This window comes from Cryphonectria parasitica (genome assembly GCF_011745365.1).
Source record: "Cryphonectria parasitica EP155 unplaced genomic scaffold M406scaffold_6, whole genome shotgun sequence".
In the NCBI taxonomy this organism is placed as follows: domain Eukaryota; kingdom Fungi; phylum Ascomycota; class Sordariomycetes; order Diaporthales; family Cryphonectriaceae; genus Cryphonectria; species Cryphonectria parasitica.
In genome coordinates this window covers 847,384-875,190 of record NW_024468914.1, presented here as the reverse complement: position 1 = coordinate 875,190, position 27,807 = coordinate 847,384, and the positions used below count along the sequence as shown (strand labels likewise).

General features: G+C 54.0%; 8 protein-coding genes across 8 annotated transcripts; 5 read left to right on the top strand and 3 right to left on the bottom strand.

Moving 5' to 3' along the window:
• Window positions 1-281: 281 nt before the first annotated feature.
• M406DRAFT_262359 (uncharacterized protein) lies at window positions 282-6,244 on the bottom strand (the record flags this gene model as incomplete). The annotated part of the gene is made up of 3 exons (XM_040917506.1): window positions 282-3,346; window positions 3,400-3,620; window positions 3,699-6,244. The coding sequence occupies 3 exons, from the start codon at window positions 6,242-6,244 to the stop codon at window positions 282-284; spliced, it is 5,832 nt and encodes a 1,943-aa protein (XP_040774210.1).
• Window positions 6,245-6,922: 678 nt separating this feature from the next.
• Window positions 6,923-11,135, top strand: M406DRAFT_279302 (uncharacterized protein). The gene is made up of 6 exons (XM_040918378.1): window positions 6,923-7,126; window positions 7,187-7,213; window positions 7,270-8,270; window positions 8,327-10,076; window positions 10,144-10,641; window positions 10,708-11,135. The coding sequence occupies exons 1-6, from the start codon at window positions 7,124-7,126 to the stop codon at window positions 11,050-11,052; spliced, it is 3,624 nt and encodes a 1,207-aa protein (XP_040774209.1). The 5' UTR covers window positions 6,923-7,123; the 3' UTR covers window positions 11,053-11,135.
• Window positions 11,136-11,705: 570 nt separating this feature from the next.
• Window positions 11,706-14,576, top strand: M406DRAFT_279297 (endothelin-converting enzyme 1). The gene is made up of 4 exons (XM_040918377.1): window positions 11,706-12,129; window positions 12,218-12,806; window positions 12,870-14,189; window positions 14,256-14,576. Exons 1-4 carry the CDS (start codon window positions 11,801-11,803, stop codon window positions 14,331-14,333), a joined length of 2,316 nt encoding a protein of 771 aa, XP_040774208.1. The 5' UTR covers window positions 11,706-11,800; the 3' UTR covers window positions 14,334-14,576.
• A 671-nt stretch (window positions 14,577-15,247) lies between these two features.
• On the top strand, window positions 15,248-16,954 carry M406DRAFT_340867 (amino acid transporter; the record flags this gene model as incomplete). Its single annotated transcript, XM_040921596.1, has 3 exons — window positions 15,248-15,953; window positions 16,045-16,361; window positions 16,481-16,954. 3 exons carry the CDS (start codon window positions 15,248-15,250, stop codon window positions 16,952-16,954), a joined length of 1,497 nt encoding a protein of 498 aa, XP_040774207.1.
• A 436-nt stretch (window positions 16,955-17,390) lies between these two features.
• M406DRAFT_292874 (FAD/NAD(P)-binding domain-containing protein) lies at window positions 17,391-19,600 on the bottom strand (the record flags this gene model as incomplete). The annotated part of the gene is made up of 3 exons (XM_040919058.1): window positions 17,391-18,553; window positions 18,674-18,799; window positions 18,934-19,600. 3 exons carry the CDS (start codon window positions 19,598-19,600, stop codon window positions 17,436-17,438), a joined length of 1,911 nt encoding a protein of 636 aa, XP_040774206.1. The 3' UTR covers window positions 17,391-17,435.
• A 1,783-nt stretch (window positions 19,601-21,383) lies between these two features.
• On the top strand, window positions 21,384-22,253 carry M406DRAFT_331780 (uncharacterized protein; the record flags this gene model as incomplete). The annotated part of the gene is made up of 3 exons (XM_040920669.1): window positions 21,384-21,536; window positions 21,978-21,986; window positions 22,050-22,253. The coding sequence occupies 3 exons, from the start codon at window positions 21,384-21,386 to the stop codon at window positions 22,251-22,253; spliced, it is 366 nt and encodes a 121-aa protein (XP_040774205.1).
• A 1,033-nt stretch (window positions 22,254-23,286) lies between these two features.
• On the top strand, window positions 23,287-24,933 carry M406DRAFT_331779 (aldehyde dehydrogenase; the record flags this gene model as incomplete). The annotated part of the gene is made up of 2 exons (XM_040920668.1): window positions 23,287-23,354; window positions 23,436-24,933. 2 exons carry the CDS (start codon window positions 23,287-23,289, stop codon window positions 24,931-24,933), a joined length of 1,566 nt encoding a protein of 521 aa, XP_040774204.1.
• Window positions 24,934-25,196: 263 nt separating this feature from the next.
• M406DRAFT_340864 (alpha/beta-hydrolase) lies at window positions 25,197-26,176 on the bottom strand (the record flags this gene model as incomplete). Its single annotated transcript, XM_040921595.1, has 3 exons — window positions 25,197-25,539; window positions 25,648-25,868; window positions 25,949-26,176. The coding sequence occupies 3 exons, from the start codon at window positions 26,174-26,176 to the stop codon at window positions 25,197-25,199; spliced, it is 792 nt and encodes a 263-aa protein (XP_040774203.1).
• Between the last annotated feature and the right edge of the window lie 1,631 nt (window positions 26,177-27,807).

Sequence of the window (27,807 nt, the reverse complement as noted above, 5' to 3'; positions counted from 1 at the left end):
TTATCAGGAGGGGTAATGTGCAACCAACTAAATCTGATTCAGATTGCACTGTGATTTGTGATCGTGTGTGTCGATCCTGAGAGCTTGCTCAAGACTGTGTTGACTAGATGTCTTCTATAATAGTTTTGTATTGTTAACATTACTTATAGTCTTAGCAAAGTACAGACAGACCACATGATTTCAGATGCAAAGGCTATATTCAAAAGAGGCATCCAGGACTCACGGATATCTCCATAACCTGGGTTTGATTTGTGCTTGTAAGCTGGGGTAGCTGCGTACTCTTATGACCCAGGACTGCCCTCCATCTCTCTCCTCGCAGCAATCCAGACCTTTCCCCTCAACATCTCAACCACACCATCACGCAACCACCATCCCTCGCCCTCATCCTCGCCCTTCGGGCCACCATCTCTCGACGATTCTCTCTTCTCAGCCCACGCAAATAACAGCCTCAACCCCTCCAGATCCTCCTGACTCCAGCCCTCCAACCCGCTCTCCAGCGTCAACCTCGCGTCAACCTCGGTCCCGGCAGCCTCTTCACTTCCCCCCTCCCCGCCGGTACGATCAAGGACCATTACGCGCTCGGCATGTGTGATGCCTTTCAGCGGGATTCGGTTGAAGATCCACTCAAGTGGCTCGTGGGATGATGCCGAGGCGGACGCGCTGCCGGCGTGCCAGCCGCCACTCTTGTTGGCGAGACTGTCGCGGCCGAGCGCGCGGAGCGTGCCGCTGAAAACACTCTCGTGGAGCGTTCGCTGGCGGAGGTTGAGCGTCTGGTTCTCGCGGAACTCGGCGGCGAGGTCTGGGTTGTGCTCGAAGTCGAGCTCGAGGTTCCAGTACCCAAGAGACGTGGCGTCAGTGCGAACAGAGGATATGTCGTCGAGGAGTGGCAGAAGGCAGGGTGTCTGCTTGCGAAGGACAAGGGGCTCCTCTTGTCTCGTGGTCGCGGCATGTCGGGCTTTCGATCGTGACTTGGATGGTGAGGTGTGTTTCAGAGACCTGGACGTCACTGACTTCATTTTGATGAGGACAGGCACACTGACGGGCGCGCCTGTTGCCAAGTCCTTGGACACGAGACAGCGAGGGTCAGCAGCAAACACCCAGAAATGCCTGAAGGCCTGGAGATGGGCTCTGTTGTCCTGGACGTTGGCGGGGAACAGCGGGTAGAACGCGATCAGAAGAGAGGCGATGGCCAGGTTGTTGGTACTGAAAGTCGCGGTTCCACTGCCTAGGAACAAGGCCCCGATGGCCAAATGGGCTGCCAGGTGGCTGCCGTAGGACGTGTCCGGATCATGGCGGCCATGCAGGGACCGCAGCCTCCTCAGCACTTCTAAATCACCTGTACCTGCCATCACCGTGGCGGCGGACAAGGCAGTAATGTCTTGACACATCTGCACGTTGTTGCGTGCCAGCTGCGCATCATAACACTCGGCGGGCTGTCTGACAAGGTCTCTGAACTTGTCGAGATATCTGACCAACAAGTCTCTCACATGCAGATTTCCAGAGCCTGCAAACCGCAGACCAAGCGAGAACAAGAGCCCGGATAATATCGAGTAGAAGGACATATCCTTACTGCGCAAGGACTTCGGTCCCTGGAGTAAATGCCGCCATCTGTACTCAACAGGCAGACTGGACCGAATCCACTCCACGCTCGGCTCGATGCGGCTCCACATGATGAGGTTCTTGGCGAGGGTTCGTAGCAGTAAGACATCCGGCCGAATATATGTGAACTGAAGCACAGAGTCGGGAACGTCGACCTTGCGTGCGACAATGTGGTCTTCAGACTTCATGAACATGAGTGCTATCGCAACGACGGCGCCAGGTGCTGCGCGGTCGAGGACGTTGACCAGTTCAACTTTCTTCGTTGTCGACGCGAACGTCAACAGCTTCTCCTTCAGCCGCATATCGTGCAGTCCTCGGAGGTCCGCGCCCCGTCCCAGGTTGATCAGCCCAAGGGCAAAACCCGCCGCAAGACGGTACCCTTCATTTCTGAGAGGGTCCTCTTCGTTTTCGTCCTGGTCGTGCTCGATCTCTGACATCATGATCTCGCTCATGCGCCGGTGTCGACTCTCACAATAGACAAGCCCTATGCCCATGAGGCCAGCCGTCTGCGTGAGGTGTGACAGGTTGAGTTCCGCGGAGCCTGGTGGCAGCAGGCGCGTGACATGGACGGTGAGGACTCGGGTGATCAAGTTGTCCATAGAGCCCATGAACGACGCCGCGAGTCCAAGCAGCAGGCCTATGGACGTCATTGTATGCTTCGTCGTGAGATACTTGAACGCCACCCATTTCACCACGGATTTCAGGTGTCCATTCAAACCGAGAGCCAGAAGGAACCCAGCATGCCTGTTACTTGGTTCTCCATTGGGTTTATTAAAGATGATCCAGTTGTTGTCGATACCTGTGGCACGAGGCGATATTTGAAGCCCAGCCGCAGCACCTTGGTGGAAGAAGGCCCAGTTGACTTTCTCCTCAATGAACAAAGACTTGTCTGCATTGACTAGGATATTCGTCGGCTTGACGAGACATGTGAGGTTGAAGCCCGTGATGTCAAATCTCTCAGTCGGGAGCGGAAAGCGGAGGCCAAAGTGCATAAGGCCGCGTCCTGCCGGAATGGCGAGGGTTCCAGTGGCAACAACAGTGACCTGCTCCTTTTGTTTTTCCAGAAGCTCTGATTCTGTCCAGTTTGGTTCTGCGTTGCAGTGGATGACCCTGTGGTACCTGGTCGATAGCATGCTCTCTGCCTCAACGAGTCGGCGGTCTTCCTTGAAAAGAGCCTGGATGATTGCCTGGCGCTCAGTGGACTCATTTGCCAAGTGTCCATAGTGGATTGGTTTCTCTACGCTACCACAAATCGCCTTGTAATCTTCGGTGGCGGCATGGGAGGGAGGTGGAGCGTTGATGGCCAACATCTCCTTGGCTTCGTGCTGCTTAAGCATGGTCGCAATGTCGGCCCTGTGAACCAGTGCCAACAGTTCTATCGGCCAGCTCGCTGGTGGGCGTGACTGGCACATTGAGATGGCGTCTTTGATAGGCGTGAGAACAGCTTCCGGCAAGGTCTCAAGAACGTTGGCTGTGAAGCCGCATCGGTGGACAAGCTCAACGACCTCGACATGTGAGGTACCGGGCGTGAGGAAGGAGAAGAGCCTCTTGAACATGAACGTCCTCGGCATGATTGAGGACCACCGACGGAATGCATTGTCCGCGGTAATGCTCCTCTGAGTAATCGTCGCGTAGACGTCTGCAACAGTAGGGAACTCAATAGATTTGTCGCCCGCGAAATGCGATTGGATCCACTCCAAGATGCTGACAAGACGTTGTGGACTTGGTAGACCGGCAGCGGAAATATCTGCCATTGTGTCAGCTCAGCTATTGATATGGGTCTGGGCAAAACAAACTTACCATAGTGGTTCCGAGGGTCGAGATCAGTCGGCATGCCCAGCTCGTGCAGGGCCACAAACTCGTTCCAACCCAGCCAGCGTCCAATCTGACAAAGAAGGGCTCTGACATCAGCCCGTCCTGGCGAAGAGTATTCTGGGTCCATTACGTCCAGCTTTCCTTCTTCGACCAGCAAGTGTAAAGCGCACATGATGCCCCATGCAGCACCGGTGCGGTCCTCAAGGCTTCTTTTCCGGGCTGTGGGCAGATGCCCGTTAGAGGATCCCAGCGCATGTTGGCCCCGGGGTGAGTCCATATATGACTTGGCGAGTCGTGTATGAATCGTCAAAAAGTCGTCTCGGCTGGTTCTGGGTGTGATGGGTGGTATGGCCGGTGTCTCCTCATCCACGAGCCACCTCCATGGACGACTTAATGCCCACGATGGACATGTGGATGCATTGGGGCCTGCAAATGGTAGCATCTTTTCATAGCTTCCTGCAGAGGCATGCATGGCCCTCCGAAGCCGTGGCGTCGCTTGTGTAGGTGGTTGCTGAAGGCTTGAAGCAGGATTTCCAAGGGATAGAAATATAGCAAGAATCTCCACGACGAAACACGACCACTCACGGTCTGCTGCATCGATGCCCTGCTCTTCCATCCAATGCATGATATGCCACCAGCCAGCCAGCATCTTTTCCGACACCTCGATCGGCAAGACGCTGCGACAGACCTGGAGAAGCTTTTGAACTTGAGGACTGGCTGGCTGCAGCTGGATCTGAATGCGGTGAATTTTGCCCTCTCGATCCTCAAGATCCACGGTACCCGACAGGCGCGAATGGCGAATTCTCGTGATATCCGTGGCGGTGAGTTTGGAGCCAATAGAACGTCGACCCTTGACCTCTCTGTTGACGTGAGTGCCGGTATACTCTAGGCTCCCGATGTTGTCTGCGTATAACGTCGGCAAGGCCAGCGGGGTCATTGCACTCCACGGTGCCTGGATGCTTAATTCTCGCTGACCCTCCTTGTTCTCCGACAGTATCAGAATCATGGACTGGTCGCCATCCGAGACCTTGCAGGAGTCAACGACACTGGAGGCTCGGGTCAACATATTGGGAGTGATCTTGTATGCGCTAGAGGCGATTGACGCGGCTGTCCTCCCACTATCGTGGCCCGGTGGGCTGGCATTTCCTCGTCGTTCTATAGTCAAGGGGAGAAGCTGCAGGCGTTTATCTAGAGGATCCTGTATGCCAACAAGCAGGTCCCAACGACCAGATTCGTCCGTTGCGAACTGGGGGCTTTTGACCATAAAGACTTTGTACTGTGTGCGAGCTGGCTGGGTTGAGAGCGAATACCGCACATTCGCATTGTCGATAGACGTGCTGATTATCTTGGTGAGAAGAATCTCTCTGGTCAAACCATCAAAGCTATGATCCTCGAGCCCCATGCTATGAAAACCTTCAAAGTCACCACCAGCTCGCAGCTCGTTCAGGAGGCCTTCAGCTTCTCGCAAATTGCTGAGGTTACCCATGGTGCGAGCATTGCCGAGGTTCAGATTGCTTTGGCCGCCGCTGTGACGAACTCGTTGGCCTGCTGTCATACGACGGCCCTCGGCGTGAGTGGATTGGGCCGATGGCTCAGCGAACGTGGTTCTTTCGTGCGACGCAGACAAGTCGGCTCGAGCCAGCAGGGAGCTCACACGTCGGGACGGCTTCTTTGTCTTGTCTCCTCTGTCTGCTCCTAATGCCGCGGCTATGTCACCTGTATTGGATCTGTCCTGTTTGTCGCCTTTTCGATCTTTCTTGCCAGGTTGTGGACCGGCGCCGAAGCTCTCGCGGAAAGACGCCGCAACTGGTGTTGTGGCGCCGCTGCTGAGCCTCGGTTGCATTGAGCTGCGTCGGCGATTGGCTTTTTGGTCCTGGTCCTTCGGGTGTTTGGTAAAGATGTCCTCGTCCTGAATGTAGCTGAGGTGCCAGACTGTATATTGGTTGGCCTCTCGATTCGCGGTTACTGCCAGAATCAAGCCATCCTCTATCGTCTCAATGTGAAGAATTTCCTCCGACAGGTCTAAAAAGGGCGCGTTTGGCGAGGAACGTGGCCGATCCCCTTTACTTGAGGTTGGCGAGCGGCTCACCACCAGGCCCAGCTCCAGGAATGGATCAGTCAGGCAGACCAGGCGGGGCCATTGTGAATCATTCACCACCAGCGGAGTCTCGAACATATTCTCCATTGTGGTGCTCAGCCTCAGCGGCAATGTTCTTGGCAATGCCAGACCTTCCACAGAGAACGAAGCCGTCGGGTTATGCTGCCTTTGGGGTGCTGAAGACAACTGCGAGGAGACGAACGAGCTCGGTGGTACACGGGGAAACTTCAGGCTGATAGGCGCCATATTGTGCGTTCGAGGTTTCCTTTGAATGATGACACCAACCGGAGCAGCGCAGGCGGCCTCGACCTCGAAGGGCATGTGGACGGTGTGGCTTGTACCAGACAGAAAGAAGATGCGTGCCTGTGTCTTGAGGAAGATGACAAGTGCCTTCTCTAGCTTGTTGACGTCCTTTTTTCCTTGGTCTTTCGCCTTGGAGGAAGCGCCAGACTGATCCATAGTAGTGCCCCTGGTGGCAGTTGCATGGTTGTTCGTGTTGTTGGTGGGGAAATAGGTCAACAGGGCCTGCAGGATGGGCTCGTCCTTTTCGACTTCGGGATTGAAGCTCTTCCTGAACACACCTCCTCGCTTCCAGATGACACTGTTATCGATGATCAGGAGCTCATCCTCGCCGCCGTCATCTATTGTGACATCCCAGGTATAGCTGCCCTGGACCGGCTGCCCTCGCAGGCCTAGGGGCGGATGCATCCCCAAAGACTTGACCGACGCCATCGTGACTGATGCGCTCCATAAGGCTCAGTGAGAGACAGTCTGCCTTTTGTATGTATGTGGAGAAAATCTCTGAAGACTTGTAAGCCACGTGCGGCCCATCGGCCTGTGTTCACAAGGGATTTTCGATCTGTAGTTTGTGGTTGCTGGTCACAGTCGTCGTAAAGAAGTAAATATGCCGTCGACGCGTCGAGGTCGAGCCTTGTCGTGCCTTGTCATGCATGGATCTACAGTGTTGCTAACTCGCGCTTCTATGGCTACACCACCTTTAGCGGTACGTACCCTTGCAATTGACGGCCCAAGCTCCTTCCTAGGTGCCCCATCCCACCTGCCCACGTAGAGCCGCGGTCCACTAGCCTCTCTGACGTCGCGTGTCTCCGAAGTCACTTTCAATTTATTTTGTCGTGCTCTTGCAAGCTGCCTGTCTTGGTTATACGATCAACTCCCCCGCGACGAGACCTGTTCCTTTCCCTCACAGATAGCGACCGCCATGATCAGGTCATTAGGCTTTGAGCAAAGATGACGGAATCTGTGCCTGGTGCAGGCGATGACAAGACCATCGACACGCACGAAGTCGCATCCAGTCCTGTTGACGACGGTCGCAACTCTCCTGAAAGCTCAGCAGAAGCTACTGGCGATGCTAAACCCATAGGCGCTTATGACACGACCACAGAGGCTACAGAGACCGAAACTGAGGAGCAAGACGGAGATGACGACGAGGAAGAGGACGAAGAGGAAGGAGGGGAAGATGACGACGACGACGATGAGGACGACGACGACGACGACGAGCCGCGACTAAAGTATGCCAGGTTAACGCAGCATCTCAGCTCCGTCTACAGAAATGCAGACTCGACGAGTGCATTCCTTGTCGCCGGTGATAAGATGGTAAGGAGGCCAAACGCCGCCCCTTGTCGCCACCGCGCGCTCGGCTGACCCCGTATGCAGATTATTGGCACCCACAACGGCAATATTGTGAGCATCAAACCTCTCCCAGACCTTCAGTCCGTCCCCAACTGATGGTCCCGCAGCATGTGCTACAATTACCGTCCTTCCAGGCCTTGCGAACCTATCATGCCCATTCCGTCTCCGTCACTGCCGTCTCTATATCTCCATTTCCGCCGCCGACAATTGCTGCCAAACCCGAAGCCGCCACGCGTGCGATTGCCCAGGCGACTGGCGGTGTAGCTGGTGGCTCAAATTCTCGGCCGGAATCGCGACAGTCTGCGGCGAGCTCTGCAGCGACAGCGAGAAAGCCTCGGGAGGCGCCACAGATACCGAACCTTCCCTCGAATCAGATCTACATTGCTACGTCTTCGATGGACGGCAACGTTTGTGTTCAGTCATTGGTTGACTTGAAGGATGTGCAGTTGAGGAACTTTGCCAGACCCGTACATGCAGTCGCCCTGTCCCCTGACTTCAAGAACGACCGGACATATCTCTCGGGAGGAACAGCCGGAAATCTTATCTTGACGGTTGGTGGTGGTCCTGGCCGCAGTACGTCTTCGACTGTAGGAACGGCTGCTGCTACTGCATCTGGCTGGCTGGGTAGCATGGGCCTCGGTACGAACACTGGCAAAGATACAGTTCTGCATTCCGGGGAGGGCATCATCAGCACAATCAAATGGTCGCTGTCCGGAAAATATGTCGTATGGCTTAACGAACATGGCATCAAGATCATGCGATCTAATCTGCACCTGGAGGGTGGTGAACCGGACGATGCTTGGAAGCGGATCGGTCATTATGACAGACCGCAGACCGACGAATGGGAGACCATGGCCAGTGTGTGGAAAGGCAGAGTCGAGTGGATCGACGAACAGTCTGTACCAGCGAGCGACGAAGCCAAGGTCGCAGAGGACATTGGCCCTGCCTCTCCGGCTGCAGAGAAACTCAAACTTCACCAAAGCCGCGACAAAAGGCAAACCGAAAGACTTTTGGTTGGGTGGGGTGGCACGATTTGGATTATTCATGTCCACGGCGCGGACAAGAATGCCGCCGAGCGAAGTCTCGATAAGGCGGAAATGGTAAAGATGTGAGTCTCATCCGCCCCGGTCTTGGAACTGTAGCCTGGTGCTGACTTCAAGTTAGTTTGCGCATGGATTGTATCATTTCAGGCATTTCGTTGTATACCCAGAGCCTGTTACTCGTTCTTGCTTACCCTCTGCATGATGAAGACGACGAGGGCGATGAAGGGGAGAGCAAGCCTGTTCACGGCCACAAGGCAGAGCCTTCGACGAGCTCCGCCGGCAGCGGTCCCTCAGGCGGCCTTCGGCGTCGCCAAAACCATCCTCCCCCGGAGCTGCGATTGATTGATCTGATTTCCCAGGCCGAGATCGACAAGGACAGCCTCAGCATCAGTCGACACGATCGCCTGAGCTCAAATGACTACCATTTGGGCGTCCTCCCACAACAGGCGGCTACCGTGGTGGCAGGTTCCAAAGGATACCTCGAAACCATGGCTGGGATTGGTACCGATGTCTGGAATGTGGCCATGTATCCCACCAAGGCCCTCTTCAGCTCTGCCGCCAGCGTTCGAAGTGGACATAGCAATGAGGCAGCTTCTGCTTCCAAGACACCAAGCATTTCTGGGAGCGTCAGGGCGCAGCCTCAGCGGCTGGCCACGCCAAGTGTGCATCCCAGCCTGTCGAAGCCTGGAACCAAGATCTTTGTGCACAGTCCTTATGACTGCATCCTCGCTACGAAGCGCGACTTGAGCGACCATCTCTCCTGGCTTGTAGAGCGGCGAGAATACCAGCGGGCCTGGGAGCTCGTAGATGAGAACCCGGAGATCGTCATCACCGCAGAAAATATCCAAGACATCACATCACCAAGCACGCCAAGTCGGTCGCAGATGCCGGACGATTTCTACGCCGACACTGCGTCGGTGATGGATGAGGTCGGCAGGCAAGCAAATGTCATGGTCGACAAGGAAAAGCGGCGCATCGGCGAGCTTTGGCTCCAGCAGCTGGTTGATACCGGAGACTGGCAACGTGCTGGCCAGGTGGCGGGCAAAGTCCTCACGTCTTCTGATCAATGGGAGAAGTGGGTCTACGCGTTCGCCCACGCCGAAAAGTTCGACGAGATCACAAACTTCATCCCCATCGAGCCGATGCGGCCCCCGCTCCCGTCCATTGTCTACGAAGTCGTGCTCAAGCACTATATCCAGACCGACAAACTACGACTGAAGGACCTCCTGGACAGATGGCATTCGGACTTGTTCGACGTCAACACTGTCACAACCACTCTGGAGAACCAGTTGAAGTATCGTGATGTGCGACCGGATAGTGTTGAGGACGGCGTGAAGGGGCGTGATTGGAGGATCGTCGTGGAAAGCCTAGCGAAGCTGTGTGAGGTCAACGGTCGCCATAGGGAGGCCCTCCGTTACTATATCAGGCTCCAAGATGCCGATTCCGCAATGAGGTTGATCAAAGACAGTCATCTGGCCGATGCTGTGGCAGATGATATCCCGAGCTTCGTGACTCTTCGCGTCCCTGCTGATGGACAGGACCAGATGACCATGAGCAACCTGGAGGAGGCCACCGCAGAGGCAATCACACTTCTGGTCGATGAAGCCCAGCACGGCCTGGTCAGACCTGAGGCCGTGGTGTCCCAGTTGCAGGAGAAAGAACTGAACCTTTACCTGTTTTTCTACCTGCGGGCGCTCTTCAAAGGCGAAGGGGTTCAAGAACATATGGGTGAGAACCGCGAGCGCCTTGTCATGGAGAGCCAGAGCCTGGTCGATGGGTTTGCGGACTTGGCCGTCCATCTTTTCGCCCTGTACGATCAATCCATTCTGATGGACTTTCTGAAGACCTCGACATCGTACACCTTTGAAAAGGTCGGTCTGCACACAATTCTCCCCTTCTCGTGATCCTCGGACCAAACGTAACTGACGATATGCCTAGGCCGTTCATGAATGCGAAGAACACAGCTACATTCCCGAGCTCGTCTACCTGTACTCCAAGACCGGTCAGATGAAGCGGGCTTTATACCTCATCATAGACCGACTGGGCGACGTGAGTCGAGCAATAGCCTTTGCTAAAGATCTTGACGACCCGGACCTGTGGGAAGACCTGTTGAACTATAGCATGGACAAACCGCGCTTCATACGAGGACTGCTTGAAGAAGTCGGCACTGCCATCAACCCCATCACGTTAGTGAGGAGGATTCCTGAAGGCTTGGAGATTGAAGGCCTACGAGAGGGTCTGAAGCATATCATGAAGGAGCACGAGATACAATACAGCATCAGCGAGGGCGTTGCCAGAGTACTGAGAAGCGAAGTCGCCGCTGCGCAAACGACTCTCCGAAATGGGCAGCGCAAGGGGATCAAATACGATGTTGTGGTCAAGGATGCCGACCACGTGGACGTGGAAACCAAGAGCGTGGTATCGGATGCAGCTTCGGTTCACTCCACCGGGACCAACGAACCATCCGCCAAAGCAGCAACAGGCAACTCGAAGGCGACAAAGGACGCCGCCGCCACGCCACACCCGCCTCTCAAGAAGCCCGCAAAGAAGTGGAAGCCTGGCCACTGTGCGGCGGTGCAGTGTCTGGAGCCATTTACCGAATGGGAAGAGGAGACACTGGTGGGCTTCGCGTGTGGACACGTGTACCACCTGACGCATTTGTTGCAGGTGCTGCACCCAGACCAGCTGACAGAGGATCTCGCAGGTTTTGGTCGCTATGCGGCACATGAGGATGATGAAAGACAGGGCGTGAGGAGAACGGTGGGCACCAAGGTTACGCACGCGAGGCTGTTGAGAGATCAGATTAGGGGATGTCCCATCTGTGCGAGGACGGAGGAGGTGAGATGATGGGCCTGAAGCGAGGGCATGACTTTGGATATTTCATCAGATACCACACGACGTACACAATTTCACTAAGCCAAGAGCGATTCAAAACGTAGTTCCTCTACAAGGGTGCGGTGGCCTATGTGAGGCGTCTCGTCCCAGCCGGCCAGAAACGTCACCGGCAGATGGCGTCGGGTTCTGCCCCATGAACCGCGTGTCCTGCGTGTTTAGATTTTACCTCGTCAGACGGGCCGATCCGCCAGGGGATGACACATTCTTGACATTTATCATGAGAAGATACAAACTGAGCAATGGGCGTGCATGCTGGCTGCATACAGAGTCAAGTCGTAAAGTGCACGGCAGATTCCAGTCATACGATACAAGGATTATTGGTCAACATGGGCTGAGAGTTTACTGTTTCGACCACGGCGTAGCATCGAAGGTTGGTTGATGTTGGCAGGGGTTTGAGGAAGAGTTTGGCTGAGCCATAAGAAGTACGTGCTTGTACCGCGGTATAGTTCAGGCCTTACTGTATGAAGGAGGCCCATGGAGGCCCTTGCTCAGGGGGCATCAAGTGGGCGATGATGCTTGTGTTACGTCAGCCGACAACTCACCATAGCACCTGCCGCATCCTAGCTCCAGCCCCACACCCACAGTACGACCCCGTCTCACATATCAACCAACACACACCACGGCCTCCAGTCAACTGCAGTTTCCTTTTCCCTTCAAAAGGTTGGACATCCCTTTTGGAGTCCATCAAAAACAACAAATCATGTCAAACATCAACCCTTCTTCTGATGATGTCCCCGCCAGTGAGAGGACTCCTCTTCTGGGCCGCGATGGGGCCGCAGATGAGGAAGAATCTCACGAGCATTCGAGGACGGAGCGCCTGACGAGCTGGCTCGCAGGTCATATCGCCAACATCATTCTGAGCTTGCTTCTCATCTTTTTCATCGCTCTCTTCCTGGTGACCTTTCTGGCCAGGAAAGAAGAAAGTGACGAGTCGCCCGTGGTGCCAAACCCCGGTGACGAGGCCAAGATCTGCACGACTGCTGGATGCGTTCTCGCCTCGGCTACGCTGCTGCGGAGCATCTCACCTAGGTCAGTCAGAAAGCACCATTCCCCTCAGCACAGCGCCCATTCCTGCTGCTCCTGTACCTATCGTTTACTTACTGTGTGAGAGGAACAGATACAAGGAGCTCGACCCATGCGAGGACTTCCGCGCGTATGCCTGCGAGGGCTTCGATGCCATCCACGAGATCCGTGAGGACCAGACCAGCGTGGGCAGCCTGCAGGTCATGAGCGAGGAAGGCCAGCTTATCCTGAAGCGTATCCTCGAGTCTCCAGCCCCACAGGATACTTCTCTCTTTTGGACTGCCTCGTCTCCAGACCAGGAGATCTTCGCCAAGCTGCAGGATGGGTACAACGCTTGCCTGAACGAGACCCTGCTGCGGTCCATCGGGTCCAAGCCGCTGCTCGACCTGCTCAAACAGGTCGAAAGGCTATACCCCTTACACGGATCTCATGAAGATCAAGCTCTCACCAACACTGTGCAATTTTTGATGAGCATTGGGGTCAGGACCCCGATTTCCCTGGGTGTTGGTGCTGATGACAAGGACCCCAATGCCAATGTCGTATCGCTCAGCCCTCCCTATTCTTTTGGTCTCCCATCAAAGCAGTATTACAACAAAACCGAGATGGTGACTGCGTACAAGGACACAATCGGTGCCGTTCTCCAGGGCTTGATAAATGAAGCCAGGAAGGAAAGGGCCCACGACGTGCTCTCGGTCTTCCAGCACCCAGGAGCACCGGACCACGTGAACAAGAGGGTGGTTGATCAGCTGGTTGATTTCGAGGCGCAAATGGCCGCTGCGGCTCCTGACCCCGAAGATCTGTCGGACATCACCAAAGTCTACAACCCCAAGACCTTGGATGAGGCCGACGCATACAACCCTGCCATCTCGGTGAAGACGCTCATTACGGGCCTTGCCGATGGCTACAAGCCGTCCAAGATCATCGTGGCCTCTCCAGACTACCTCAAGTCTCTTTCCGATATCTTGGCAACCCAGGAACGGGACGTCCTCAAGGCGTACCTGGGCTGGAAGGTGGTGCAGTCCTACGGGACGGTGGTGGAGAGTGATTCTGTGGAGCCTCTTCGCAGGTTCAACAACAAGCTTCAGGGCAAGGAGCCTGATGTCAAGCCCGAGAGGTGGAGGACGTGTGTTAGTGTGGTCGACAGTGATCTTCCCTGGATCCTGAGCCGCTTCTTCGTCGAAACAGCCTTCTCCAAGGAAGCCAAGGATCTCGGCGACCAGATCATCCATGATATCAAGGACGAGTTCATCACCAAGCTCAAACATTCCGAGTGGATGACCAAGACGGTCCGCCAGCTCGCGATTGACAAGGTCAACCTGATTCGTCAAAAGATTGGGTACCCCACCGAGAGTCCGGATGTCACCGACGCAGAAGAACTCCAGAAGTACTACAGCGAGGTTCCCGTTTCCTCCAACACATTCTTTGCCAACAGGCTCGCCTCGACCAAGAATGATATCAAGCGCGAGTGGGCGCAGATTGACAAGCCCGTCGACAAGGCCGAATGGGGCATGTCTGCGCCGACCGTCAATGCCTATTACAACCCGCCTGGCAATGAGATCGTGTTCCCAGCCGGCATCATGCAGGCTCCCGTCTTTTATGACCCCTCCGTGCCCAAGTACCTGTCGTATGGTGCCTTTGGCGCTGTCGCCGGTCATGAGCTGTCGCATGCCTTTGATTCGTCAGGTCGGAATTACGACCAGAACGGGAACTATACTGACTGGTGGGATAATTCGACCATCGACGCCTTCAAGACCAAGACGGACTGCTTCGTCGAGCAGTACTCCAACTATTCCATCCCGACCAAGGATGGACCGCTCCACGTGAACGGGAAGCTCACACTTGGAGAGAACATTGCTGACGCCGGCGGTCTCACGGCCGCGTTCCAATCCTGGCAGCAGCGTGACGATGAGAAGGCTGACCTGCAGCTCCCGGGGCTGCAGCACTTCACCAAGGAGCAGGTCTTCTTCCTCGCCTATGGACTGACGTGGTGTGGGAAGTCGCGAGAGGAGAGGTCGGTACAGCTGATCTACACGGATCCTCACAGTCCTAGCCAGTATAGAATCAAGGTAAGTTGAGTTCTCCTCTCTGTATTTGGCTCGTTCAATGATTGGGCGCTCTGCTGACCTTCACAGGGAACTACATCGAACTCTCGTGAGTTCCGCGAGGCATTCAATTGCCCTGTCAAGGAGCCTACTTGTGAGCTGTGGTAGGCCTGGTCATTATCTCCAACGGCATTGTCGATATTGGTGTAATCATTGCGTTTATTATAATCAAGCATGCCAGAGAATGCAGCGAGGGCTGTGGGATGGGGCTCGGTCGATGAATCTGTTTTGCTTTGAAAAAGCGTGATTTTGTAACGAATTGATCTGTACTTGATAGATGCCAGCTTCTCGGTAATATAACTTAGTCTACAGTAGCTATCTTATCAGGCAATGTCGTTTATCTTGTGGCCCATCTCTCTCTCTCTCTCTCTTTCCATACGTCAAGCAGACGCGCATGGTGATCGACTTATCTCGTGGGTCCGGGATACCGGCAACGGATTCCTCCAATGTAAAAGCGACGCAGATACCCCTGGCCACAAGTATGCAGACTTACCTTAAGTAGGATGGTCCCAGCCACTGACCCGTCCTAGCTGAACGCCATACTCAAGCTGCAGCGCCTGTGGTGTTGCAGCGCTAATGCAGCATGTGTACGCCTCTTACAATGTGCCTGATAGTCAAGTCGGTCCATTTCTTTTTGTGTCTCGCATCAATCAGAGATAAGGCAGCAGACGGCCGTTTGCCACAGCATACGCACTTTGGTTTGTTTGCATATTCTCACCTCAGCTGGAGAGAATATTGTCCAAGTCCTTAGATTGGCTCACAGGCGTTCCCTTTCCTTTCTCCCATCAGCTGCCCTTTGAGGTCTCTTGTACTGTTTGGACGTTTCTCACTTTAATACACTATATCCATGTATGAGTGAATTGGTCGCCTAATTTAAGTCTGATCTCGTCGACTACTCTCCCCAAAAAAAAAAAAAAAAAAAAAAAACAATGTCGGCCAAGAATGTGCTCGCCAAGGTCGCCTCGCCCGATGAGGCGGCGGCGGGGATAGATTCTCTCCTCGTCGACACGGATGCGGCCGACATGGCGAGGCTGGGCAAGGCACAGCAGTTCCAGCGCAACTTCTCGTACTGGTCGACCTTTGGGTTCGTGTCGATCTACATGGCGACGTGGGAGTACGCCATCGTGTCCATGTCGCCGTCGATCCCGGCCGTAGGCTACGGCGGCTTCTTCTGGACGTTCATCGGGTGCATGGTGCTGTACGGGTCGGTGGTGCTGTCGCTGGCCGAGATGACGTCCATGAGCCCGACGGCGGGCGGGCAGTACCACTGGGTGAGCGAGTTCGCCCCGCCGCGATGGCAAAAGGAGGCCAGCTACGCGGCGGGCTGGATGAGCAGCCTGGGCTGGGTCGCCAGCTATGCGGGCGGCGTCTACGTGGCCGCCCAGCTGGTCCAGGTCACGGTCAACCTGACCTGGCCCGACCTCGTCATGACGGACTGGCAGCTGTTCCTGGTCCTGCTGGCGCTCATGCTCGTCACCATCGTCTTCAACACGCTCGGCGCCAGCGTGCTGCCTGCCGTCGAGGTCGGGAGCCTGCTGGGGCACACCATTGGCCTGGTGGCCTATGTCGGGGTGCTCTGGGGCTTGTGTCGGCCTCTGAACAGCGCGCGGGACGTCTTTGCTGGGTTTGAGAATAATAGTGGGTGGGGGAATTATGGGGCTGCGTGTTTGGTTACGCAGGTTTCGATTATTTGGTCGATGTTGGGAAGTGATACTATCGTGCACATCTGTGAGCATTTTGTCTCGTTTTTTTGTTTGTCGTTCTTGTGACTTGCAGTTGATTGCTAATTACTTCTTAATTCTCGGAATTTCCCTTGTAGCCGAGGAGGTGAGGGATGCGTCTCTGACTGTCCCCCTCGCCATGTGGTGGTCCTACGTCTTGAACTCCGTCATGGCCATTTTGCTCGTCATCACCATGTTGTTTTGCATTGGCCCATTGGATTCCATTCTTGACTCCGACCTGCCGTACCTGAACCTGTTTGCCAATACAGGAAGCAGCAGCGCCGCGCTGTTTCTGGCTGTCGTATTGATCCTCCTCATCGCTGCCGGCAACATTACTGCTCTGGCGACCACGTCACGTGAGATATGGGCTTTTTCTAGGGACAAGGGGTTCCCTTTTTCCTCCTGGATCTCTCATGTGAGTCTTGAAGGAAGAGAAAACCATGAAACATGAATCAGATTAAAAGAGAGAAAAAGGAAAATGAAGCAAGAAACCACAAAACATTACCCTTTCTAACTGTGCATACACTCACACAGATGAATCACAAATACGATCAACCCTTCAACGCAGTCTACGCCGCCACAATCATCTCCGTCATCATCTCCCTCGTCTCCCTCGGCTCCAGCCTGGCCTTCAGCATCATCGCCTCCCTCTCCCTCCTGGCCCTCATGTCGACCTACATGCTCTCCATAGGCTGCGTCCTCCTCCGCCGTCTAGGCATCGGCAACGCGCCCCCGCTACCCCCAGCCCGCTGGAGCTTGGGGCGGTGGGGGTTACCCATCAACATCGTCGCCGTCGCCTACTCGGGGTTCATCGTCGTCATGAGCTGTTTCCCGAGCGAGACCTCGCCCGATCCGGCGGATGCGAACTGGGCGCCGCTGATCTGGGGGGCGGTGATTGTCTTGAGCGTGGTGGCTTATTTGTTTCATGGGCGGAAGCATTTTACTCCGCCCGTGATGTTTATCGAGGGGCAGAGGGCGGAGGGCGTGGATTTCCAGAGAGTTGAATGAGGGTGGAGGGGGCAAATAAGGCAGGAAGAATAATGGAGAGTGGTAGAGAGAACGTATGATACTTACGAATTGATCCTAACGGGAATTGGCTCTGCGCGTTGCAGGAGGAAGGGCTCGTCTTCATGCCGTAAAGCAAAAATTTATCATATAAGAAGCCTCATTGAATAGACAATTGCTTTGTCTTGGAGAATGCGTACATTTCACTACATAAGGATATTCTCAGAGGGACGAGGAATTCAATTACCGCTGGGTCTGTTGAGACATGCTGTCAAATATCCTTGATTATTGCCTACTGGTTCGTGTACCTATCTGCCTAGAGTCAATGTTCATCACATAATTATGCAAAGTCCTTGTCTGAAACCTTCTTGTTTACTTATTCAAAGCATCTCTTCACGACCAAGTGCCACGGGTGAGTCATTAGAAGATAATTACAAGGCTAGGCAATCGCATGCTTTGCAATTAATCATTGCTTCCTCCACAATCAAGCCAAACCCTCGAGCTGCGCCTTGATCTGCAACGCCACAACCCTCGAATAGTACCGACAAATCGCCAGATTGCCTCCATGAAACCAAAACCCAGGATGTCCCGAGTTCCTCCACAGCGCCCTAAACTCACCCTCCTCATCAAAGCCCCAAATATCCCCGAGCTTGTCCGCCACCTCATCTCCAAAGATAGCCCGGGCCTGCGTGCGCATATTTTGATAGCCAGTCGCAAACACAATCTCGTCCGCCTCAAGCTCCGTCCCGTCTGCAAAGCGCAAACCATGCGGCAGCACCTCGACAACCTCCTGGCCCTGCTTGACAGCGATGCTCCCGTCCGCAATGAGCTGCGAGGCCCCAACGTCGATGTAGTACCCGCCTCCGCGCTGGAAATACTTGAGATACAACCCACACTCGTCCGGCCCTTTATCCACGGCGAACCCGGCCTTGCGCAGGCCTTGGAGAGTCTCCGCATCGTGGGCCTGCTGTGCAGCGCAGACTTCCCTGTGCACGGCCTTGAGCACCTCTGCGGGCGTGGCCCACCCAGCCAGGTCGGAATCCTCTGTCGGGGGCCCGCCTTCTTCGTAGTCCCCTTTCAGGCTGATGCGGCAGATGGAACTGCTCGAGACCACGCAGGTGGACGAGCGCTGCACCATGGTGACGGCGTAGCCCTTTTCGTGGTAGTCCTGGCAAATGTCGTGGGCAGAGTTGCACGCTCCGATCACGACGGCCTTTCTGCCTGCTCCGTCGGGGCGGGCGCCGGGGAAGGCTGAGCTGTGACCTAGAAAGTCGCCCTGGAACGTCTCGATGCCGGGGATGGCGGGGAGGTTGGGTTTTCCGGAGTGCCCGGTGGACTGGATGATGTGCTTGGGGCGGAGGGTGCGTGTGTGCGTTTCCTCGCCGCCCTGGCCGTCTGTGACTGTGCGCTTGACCGTGATGGTCCAGCGTTTCTCGCGCTCGTCCCACGAGGCCGCCTCGACTGTCGACCGGGTCCACACATTCAGCTCGAGCAGCTTTGCGTACGACTCGAAAAAGTCACCTAGCTTGTCCTTGGGCGTGAAGATGGGCCACGAGTCGGGGAAGGGAATGTATGGCATGTGGTCGTACCATACTGGGTCGTCTGTTGGGAGGGACAAAGAGATTTTTGATTTTCCATATGGTTAGCTGATGGTTTCCGCTGGATGAGAACTAACCGAAGAGACGAGGGTAAGAGATGGAGAGAGGGTTGGTTGTTACATACGGAGAACGAGCTGGTGGTATCGCTGCCGCCAATTATCGCCGACTGAAGCGTTCGCATCCACGATCAGCGTAGGAACGTTGAGCATCTTCAGCCTGGCATGGGCTGTGAGCCCAGCCTGACCAGCACCTAAGTTTAAGATTTCTGTCAGCATGAAGTACTATATAAAGATGGGAAAGAGAAGAGGGGGGAGAGAGAGAGAGAGAGAGAGAGAAAGAAAGAAAGCTTATGACAATAGTAATATAGCAAAATGTAGAACTCACCCAAAATGAGAACATCAGGGTCACCATTGACAAAATCCTCCTCCTCCCGCCTCCTATCAAGCCAGTTCTTCCGCCCACGGTGATATCCATGTGCCACACCAGTAGGCCGCCGCCGCCCAACAGGTTCCTCAAACCCCTTGAGCTCCTCCAGACCCGTAAACAGCGTCCAGATCTTCCAGCCACCACCGCCGTCCTGGGCCAGCTTCGCTAATCCACGTCCCCGTCCCAGCCGCGTAGAGAGAGTGAGATAGACCACGATGCCCTTGACCGTCTGCTCTGGGTTGAAAGCCCCAACTTTAGGCGACCGGAACTCGGTTGAAGTGTCAACAGCAACCTCCTCGAGACTTGCATTGTCCGCCAGGAAGGCAGCGATCTTGTCGCGGTTCTTGAGGGTGCGCAGGTCCCACGACAGGGCGAGGTGGTCGCGCCAGTAGCAGCCCTCGTCCCGAAACAGAGATATGATGTCGCTAGCGGCCTGTTGGGAGGGCAACTTGGCGAGGTTGCTGTTGAAGCTTGAGAAGATGTCCTTGGCCACGGCCAGGGCGTCAATGGGACCGTCGGTGGCGGTCTTGGGCCATTTTGCAATGGGCACGTTGATGGAGCCGGGCTCGCAGCGCTGGCTGGAGGGGACGTGCTTTGGTGTGTCTGTTGTTGTGGATGGGCTCATCTTTGTTGGGCAGAGTGGATGAATGATGTGTGTGTGCGTATATGTTTGTCTTTGCCTTTAGATTTGACTATTCACTTGCATTTATATATCAGCTTCTCTCTTGAGAGAGAGAGGGGGGGGGGGGGAAGAGGGAGAAGGAGGAGGGGAAGGAGGGGAGGAGACTGACACACCAGTCAGCCTGGTAGGCTCGTTCTCGGTCTTGTGCTTCTGTTGAACTATCTTCGTGGAAGCTGAAAATAGGGCGACAGACCCCCGCTAGGGTGGCTGTCAAAGTGATGTTGTTCGACATGTCTTACCACAAGCCGGTCGGGACAATATTGTACACTATTCAAATTATCCACACCTACGACTCTACTCCGCATTTTCCCCAGAAAGCCAAGACAAGGCACAAGTCTGGGGGCGGAGTCATTCTCCGCTGACGGAGGCCACATCGTCACTTAGTTGGATTTTCTGTTTAGCGTGTGTAGATCAATGTACAAAAACGTTTTGGAGGTTGGGGCACATTTGCGGGCGAGGTGGACGTTCCGTGGAGTTCTATCGCCCTGTCTTGTCGGCTTGCCTGATCCGGCATATCCGAGAATGGATTCATGGCCACACGACACATAATGCTGGCCCCATACTTGAGCGAAGAGTGGGACGACTGCCAACAAAGTTCTTGGTAAGACAACCTGCGTTGGAGGTGAGACTTGTCATGTTTATTGTCAAAGGTATTCGGCCATAATTATCACGCGTACTCCAATTTGCATCTCTTCGTTGAGCTACAAATGACTCGGTTGCTTGCCTTCTGGTCGCCTGGGTTGCATAGAGCAATTGGACATTGATACCCAGGTGCTTATGCGTGGGTCAGCCACTATCAGCCCGTGCATTTCATGCCTGGGGGTATCCAGCCCGTAGCTGTCTTTGAAGACGCTGACGCGAAGCAAATGTTCGTCAGTATGTTGATTGTGTAAGTGTCCTGTCTTGTTGACAAGGGCGACTAGCGATGATGTATCAAAATAGTATTAATATACCTAAGCCTCCTAAACAAACAGCTACAATGACGACATCTTGCGCTCCTTTCTCTTCCTCCATCGCATCGTCCTGCTCCATCTGCCGAGGAAGATTATGAGGAGTCCCTCATCTCGGTAATAATCACATCCGGAATGGTCTCGATCACTAGAGCGTTGGTCATGCTCGCGTATTAAATCATCCAATTTGGCCTGATACAGGACAATACCTATCTGCTTGGCTGCAACGCCTCGCCTTCGTTGAGATCAAGTAGATCATCAAACATTATTGAAGCTCCCTTCTTTCATGCAAGCTCACCGAAGAGCTAATCACGAAAGAACTATCATCTTGGCCTACGGGAACGAACCGAGGAGTCTTTCCTTTAGAATGAACTTACGTGAAGTCTCAATGCAATCTGTGACCATCTCAGATCTAGGGCTCTCGTTCCTTCTCTCAGGAAACAGGAAACAAAGTGAATCATGACGTTGTCTATATCTGACCGGTCACTACGCTTCAGAAACAAAGTTTAAGTCACTCCATATCGTTGACCGAATCTCGAGACAATTTTGATCATGTCTCAACTGGGATATTACAACCCGCGCGAGACTATTCTTCGAACCAATGCATAATACCTATGTTTGCTTCTATCTATAAAGGGATCAGTGTTGGCATGTTGATAAAACGAAGTTACGATCTACTACCTGAGAACACAGTATGCTGTAAGCTTTCAGTGCTTGTTGCTATTCACACTCTATTCTCTACTATTTCAATATCTTCATTTCATTTTCAAGCCACAATGTCTGCTATTCTCTGTTGTTCGTCCATCACGCCTTATCGACCTCAGCGCCTTGACCATGACCATAAGTTCAACCAGTTCATGTCCTGGGCTCGTCGGGAGAAGGTGGTCATCAAAAATGACGCCCCACTGGTCAAAGGCGCACCATTCGCGGTCTAGCTCGTAAACCAAGTGAGCTACGGACCCCAGGAGTCGATTCGATACTTTGTCCCATCTGGCTCAGGATCCGAGTTCGCCGAAACTGAGGCGGATGCACTTCTTGAAGCAAACTTTGAGAAGTTGAACGCTTAAGTACAGGGTGGCTATCTCAAGACAGTGATACTTGTATACTGATTCACGGCTCGGAGATCTGCAGGTATAAGAATTTCAAATGTGCAAAGCATGACAAAGGCTTTGAGGTCAACCTCTATCAGATAAACCCTATCAATAACGCATCATTGGCGAGCCAATCTCGCAAGACCGTCCAGAGATATCGACCGAAGATTGAAGCAAAAACCTGCAGCGACGAAGTTGGGCGTGGGCATGGGGACCCCAAAAGAGGATCTGCATTCCCAAGCAGAAACCAAAGCTTCTGTTAAGACTCTGTATTTCCAGGAAAATAAGGTATGCTATGAGAAGTTAGAATTATAAAAGTGATGTAATATCTAATTTTGAATGATGTATTAGGATAAGGCCCTGCCAGAGATCACGGTGAAAGCTGCCTTTCAATCCCTATTGCCATCACTTGGCACAAGCATCTTGTCTTTGTTCTGCCAAGATTGGATGAGCAAGAAATTCAACCTTGATCTCGACTTGGAAGATCAGTGGGATGAAGAACTGAGCAGCTCAAGCATCGCCACTTTCCTCGTCGACTGGTTTACAGTTGACTGACCGCAGCTCGGTCAGTCTTGCGGATATCAAAGACTTGGTCGAGTCAGCCACGCCTCATGTCGAATCACGTGGAACAGGCCAGGGACTCGGCACAGTTCGACTAAATAAGATTGTCAATCGAGTCCTAGTCCCCAGTCGAGCCCTGGATGTGATATCGCAACATAGAAGCGACATTCTCCGTAACATGACCTGCGGACCTGACGAGCAACTGCTTCAATATTGTAGGCAGAAGTATGGCAAGTTGCAGCGAGACGGAGACAAACACAAAGCTTTCGAAAGAGTGGTAACATATTTTCTAGCCTGATGCGGATAAGGCATGAGCTGACCTGAATGCACAGGATAAGCCGTGGGTTGAAGAAGCAGAGGAGAGGGCTTACGATCTCGATGGCCACTACGACAGCTTTGATGCCTGTTACGAGCCCATGAAAGATTTGACAGCATGCGACAAGCAATGTGGTTACTGTGGGGAATGAAAGGTTGGAGGCGGGTATTGGCAGCACATTCTGAGTTTTTGCTTGGCTGGCAGTGATTTCTTGTCATTCTGATCATGGATAGTAATTTCGTAACATGGAATTACATGGGTCGTAGGAATGCTTGCAATGTGGTTGTTTGCCGAGACTTGAAGCTGCAGTATCTCTTGGAACGTCCGAATAATACCGTCTGTTTGAGTGAAGATCGGTCTCCTACGTTTCCCTCATGAACAAGCTGTGTCTACCCCCTCCAAACAATGTATGTATAGAAACGAGTCACTTTAAATTGAGCCTTACGATTCTCCCTTAATGGTACCCTGTTCCCTGTGCCACGGGACGGCCCGCCATGTTGCCGGGGTCGAGAATCTTACGGCCCACAAAAAGATGCCGGCGATAACCTCAAACTCCAAAAGACCTCTCTCGTCCTTCTTTCTCTCATCCTTGACTGTGAAATTACTACATTTGTACTTGCACAGCCACACCTCATCTCAAGGATTATTTATCGATTCCTTGGTGACCTTCATCTCGCATTTGAGGCATCTCTCATTTGAGGCCTCGTAATCATGTCTGCAACATCTGATCCAGCCCAGCTGTGGATAGGTGGCAAGTATTCGCCGGGCCAAGGAGAGTTGTGAGTGAACCATCATCAACCCATCCCATACAGGACCCCAGTACAGGAACGAGGACCCTTCATCTCTAACATATAATCCAGAATCCCCATCGAGGACCCCTCTACAGGGACCATCTTCGCCCACGCCCAGTCCGCCTCGCCCGCCGACGTCGAGCACGCCATCATCATCGCCAACGCGGCCTTCAAATCCGGCACCTGGTCCCGCGCCCCACGCCACCACCGCGCAGACGTCCTCGACCGCACCGCCACCCTCCTCACCGCCCACCTCCCCTCCCTCATCGCCCTCGAGGTCCAGCAGACCGGCCGCCCCATCCGCGAGATGAACGCCCAGGTCCCCTCCCTCGTCCGCTGGTTCAAGTACTACGCCGCCCTGCTGCGCACCGAGGAGCGCGCCGTGCTTCCCACCGTGGGAAAACTGCACAACTGGGTCGACCGCGTGCCGCTGGGCGTCGTCGCGCTCATCACCCCCTTTAACCACCCCCTCCTCATCGCCGTGAAAAAGATTGCGCCTGCCCTGGCTGCGGGAAATAGCGTTGTCGTCAAGCCTAGCGAGCTGACTCCGCTGACGACCCTGAAGCTGGGCGAGATCCTGGCCGAGGCTGGCGTGCCGGACGGGGTGTTCAGCGTGCTGCCTGGGTATGGCGCCACCACGGGCAAGGCGCTGGTGAGCCATGTGTTGGTGAGGAAAGTGGACGTCACCGGCGGCACTGAGGCCGGGAGGGCGATTGGGAGTATTGTGGGAGGCAACCTGGCGAGGTTCACGGCTGAGCTTGGCGGCAAGGCGCCGCTTGTGGTGTTTCAAGACGCGGATATCAATGTTGCTGTGAATGGGATCGCGTTTGGGGCGTTTGTGGCCAGTGGACAGACTTGTGTGGCTGCCACGAGGATCATTGTGGACAATAAGGTGAAGAACCAGGTCGTGGACAGGCTGAAGGCCAAGTGCGAGCTCATCTTTCAGAACATGGGCGCGCCGTCGAATCCAGTGTCGATGATGGGCCCGCTGATCTCCGAAAAGCAGCTAAAGAACGTCGAGACTCTCGTTCAGCAGGCTGTGGAGGGTGGCTTCGGGGTCACTGCCGTTGGAGGGTCCAGGCTAGGAGGGACGAGTTCTCTGGATGGGACCGACTTTTCCAAGGGTTACTATTACGCACCGACGATACTCACATCCACGGACGGCAACAATAGTATCCTCGACGCACGCATCTGGAGGGAAGAGGCATTTGGGCCTGTAGTTGTCGTTGTGGGCTTCGACAACGAGGACGAGGCCGTCCAGCTCGCCAACGACAGCAGCTTTGGCCTCGGGGCAGCCATCTGGACAAAGGACCTCTCGCAGGCGTACCGAGTCTCGGAGCAGATCGAGGCTGGGATTGTCTGGGTCAACACGCACCACCGCAACGATCCGAGCAGTCCTTGGGGTGGCGCAAAGACAGCGAGCGGTGTGGGCAGCGAGAATGGTATTGATGCGTATCGCGAGTATACGACGATGAAGAGCACTATCATCAACTTTGCGTCGGCTGAGGAATCGTTGGCGTCGGATGATTGGTTTAGGGAGGGTGCGGGAACGGTGCGGTATGGATGATGGAGAATTTGTAAGGCTGCATGAAGTGAGGAATATCTGATCATTCCAGTTCTTATCTGGCACGAACCTTAGTTGTTGAATAGCGTGATGGCTGAGCAACACGTCCTAACGACAGCACGTGCATATGTTCAACGAATTGAGATCTGAACAATTTACATGATGTATTAATTTGACATTGGAACTAGTCAACGTTCATCTTGACTTGGCCCAAAAAGCCTCCAACACATAAGACTCCTCGAGTCCACTCTATATTATCCTCATCCTCAACTGCAAACGCTAATATGCTCCAAATAATACGAATGTGCCGTATAGTCTGTGCTGATCAAGCCCGCACTGTTACAGCTCGTATTGTAATACCCCGTGCAGACAACCACGTCGGCAGCCGTGTAGTCCGTCGTAGTGTCCGTGCCGTCCGACAGCCAGTATTCCATGTTGGTGTGGTAATATCCGAAGTCATGGCTTGGAAGACGAGGGACAGGGTCGTCCAGGTGCGTCATGCGGTACTCGTCGCCGCTCTGGGCCGACACGAACTCGGCAAAGGCGAGGTTGCCCACGCGGGGGGAGCCGAATGTGTAGAGTTCACAGGCGCCTCCGTCGATGCGCCAGCTGTAGACGAGGTGATTGGTTAGTAATAGAACAAGGTTGTGTGTATAGCAAGAGTGGTGGGCATGGAGAGCGGTAAGAAGTGTGCAAATAGGTCAAGTGAGGACGTACTATGCGCATCCCAGGGTTGCAAGCGCGGCTCCGAGGGAGTGTCCCGTGAAAGTGACGCTGTACTCGGAGCCGGTCTCCTCCACCAGGTCCTGGACAGTGCTGATGACCGTATCGGACACATCGTCCCAGGCGCCGTGAAAGCCGCTGTGCACCTCGCACCCGTCACACATCCCGATAGATTCGAGGCCAAAGTCGAGACTAAGCAATTGATAATGAATTAGCTCATGACAGCAGTAAAGAGAAAAGATCATCTTGTGCCATCCATCATTCAATAGAGGCCCTGCTCGACTTACTCCAGTACGATGTCGATAATACTATCCGAGTCTGTGCCGGCAAAAGAAACCACAATCGCCTTGTTGACATCGTCCCTCATGATCACACCGCCGGTAGACTCGTATCCAGTGCTGAGGGTCGCCACGATGGTGGCACCATTGGCGACGATGTCGGCGCAGACATCATCCTCGCAGGAGATCACGTCGCCGACAGTGCCGTCTATGTTGCAATACCCTGCAGCTGCGTATTCGGCCATCCACTGAAAGTTGTTAAAGAGCGCGGTGTCGATCGATCTCGATGCAAGGCCAGTATCGACGATTGATCGAGACGCCGCAAAGGCTGCGGTCTGGGCTGTGTGGGCCTCGTTAGTAACTCCTCCATTGATTGAAACGTCTGCTCTTCAGACAAAAGATGCTTTCGGGTGTTGTTTGCCGGTAGATTCTTACCGAGAGAAGCCTTCATTGTTACCGTGGAAGCGAATGTAGGTGAGAAAAGAGTGAGAGAACGGAACGAATTAATTCCTAGAAAGGCGAACCTCGTTGGGCAAGGAAAGGAGGCGGACCAGCTCCAACGGACGATTAGGGAACTACACACGGCGAGCGACGAACAACAACAACAAGCTCAGGAGGAGCAAAGACACGGACAACAAGAGATCGCATCACGACTTATAGAACTGCAAGATCCCAAAGTGGGCCGACGGATTCAATTCATCAGGGGTACATCTGCAAGAGCGTAAGTTTAAAGAAAATTCTATCTACACAGTATCAGCTTTTCTATAATTACACAATTATAGGTAGCATCCGCCCTCGATTACTGCTGAGAACGCATCGGCCGAAAACTCCTTTTCCGAAATTCAAATACAACAAGAAGGCCTCTTGAGTCACTTCCTTTACCACCTTTGCAAGATGTCCGGTCCCCTTCTTGCGGGAGAAGATATCTGAAATTGCCGTCTGCGCCATGGTATCTGACATGGGCAAGTCTCCCCGGCTTGTGCCATGGTTCCCCACCCAGCAAGACCCGTATTCAGTGGCTCATCTCGGGGCGCGTATCCACAAACAGGTCGAGGGATTTCGGGACTGGCCCTTTCAGGACTTGTGCATTGTTTCGAAACAGCCGAGTTAGACTCCTTCCTTGATTTCCTCCACAACATTCTCCCCCTGCGGCAGGTCTTTTTCTTTTTGTCACTGCGCAGCCTCCACCACCTTGTGAGATTGCGTGCGGCATGTTCCGTAGTGGGAAGACGCCACTCGTCCGAGCTAGAACAGCTACCCACGTGGACTTTATGGACGTCTTGAGAGGGTGTTGACTTCGACTGCCGTTGCGCTGTTCCAAGGTTGCTGCGGCCGAGTGCCGCCTCCACGTCGTCTGTGCCGTCGTCTGTGCTTGCAAACACAGGCCATTTCCCAACCTGCCCAACCTTCCCTCCTCCCCCTTGTCTTTCCCTCAAAGCCCGAGGTCATTGCGGAAAAACCATCTTATTGAGGATTGCCTCCAAAGTCAAGACGGCCGAGATGGAGTTTTTATCTGGACTTTGACCCCAAACAGGAATGCAGACCGAGAAACGAAGATACAAGGCCGCAGAATCCTTTACAACTGTTTTTTCCCCGGCAGATAATATGGACTAGATAGAATTGTCAAGACTCTGCATGACGGCGAACCTGGTCTAGTCTTGATGCTGGGCTTCGCCTTCGTTGGCTCATAAGGCTAGAGTCTTGTGAACCAGAACAGAGGGAAGCTTGATGGAGCTCTGAAGACGGAGGATAATTAGAATGACTAAAAGAAGAGACTGCCAATTGGTTTCATGATGCGGATTGATGATGAAGCCTCCCTTAATAGCTAAGCATTCAACAGCTTCCTACGGTTGTCAAAGCGTCTTGTGAAGCGAGC

What these genes read in the sequence shown, in the direction of transcription:
- M406DRAFT_279302 (XM_040918378.1), top strand. An exon ending in CATCGTACACCTTTGAAAAG is followed by an intron (nt 10,077 to 10,143) that starts GTCGGTCTGCAC and finishes CGATATGCCTAG; the next exon opens with GCCGTTCATGAATGCGAAGA. An exon ending in TGGTATCGGATGCAGCTTCG is followed by an intron (nt 10,642 to 10,707) that starts GTTCACTCCACC and finishes AAGGCGACAAAG; the next exon opens with GACGCCGCCGCCACGCCACA.
- M406DRAFT_279297 (XM_040918377.1), top strand. Translation starts at nt 11,801, where the DNA reads ATGTCAAACATCAACCCTTCTTCTGATGATGTCCCCGCCAGTGAGAGG. An exon ending in CTGCGGAGCATCTCACCTAG is followed by an intron (nt 12,130 to 12,217) that starts GTCAGTCAGAAA and finishes TGAGAGGAACAG; the next exon opens with ATACAAGGAGCTCGACCCAT. An exon ending in CTAGCCAGTATAGAATCAAG is followed by an intron (nt 14,190 to 14,255) that starts GTAAGTTGAGTT and finishes TGACCTTCACAG; the next exon opens with GGAACTACATCGAACTCTCG.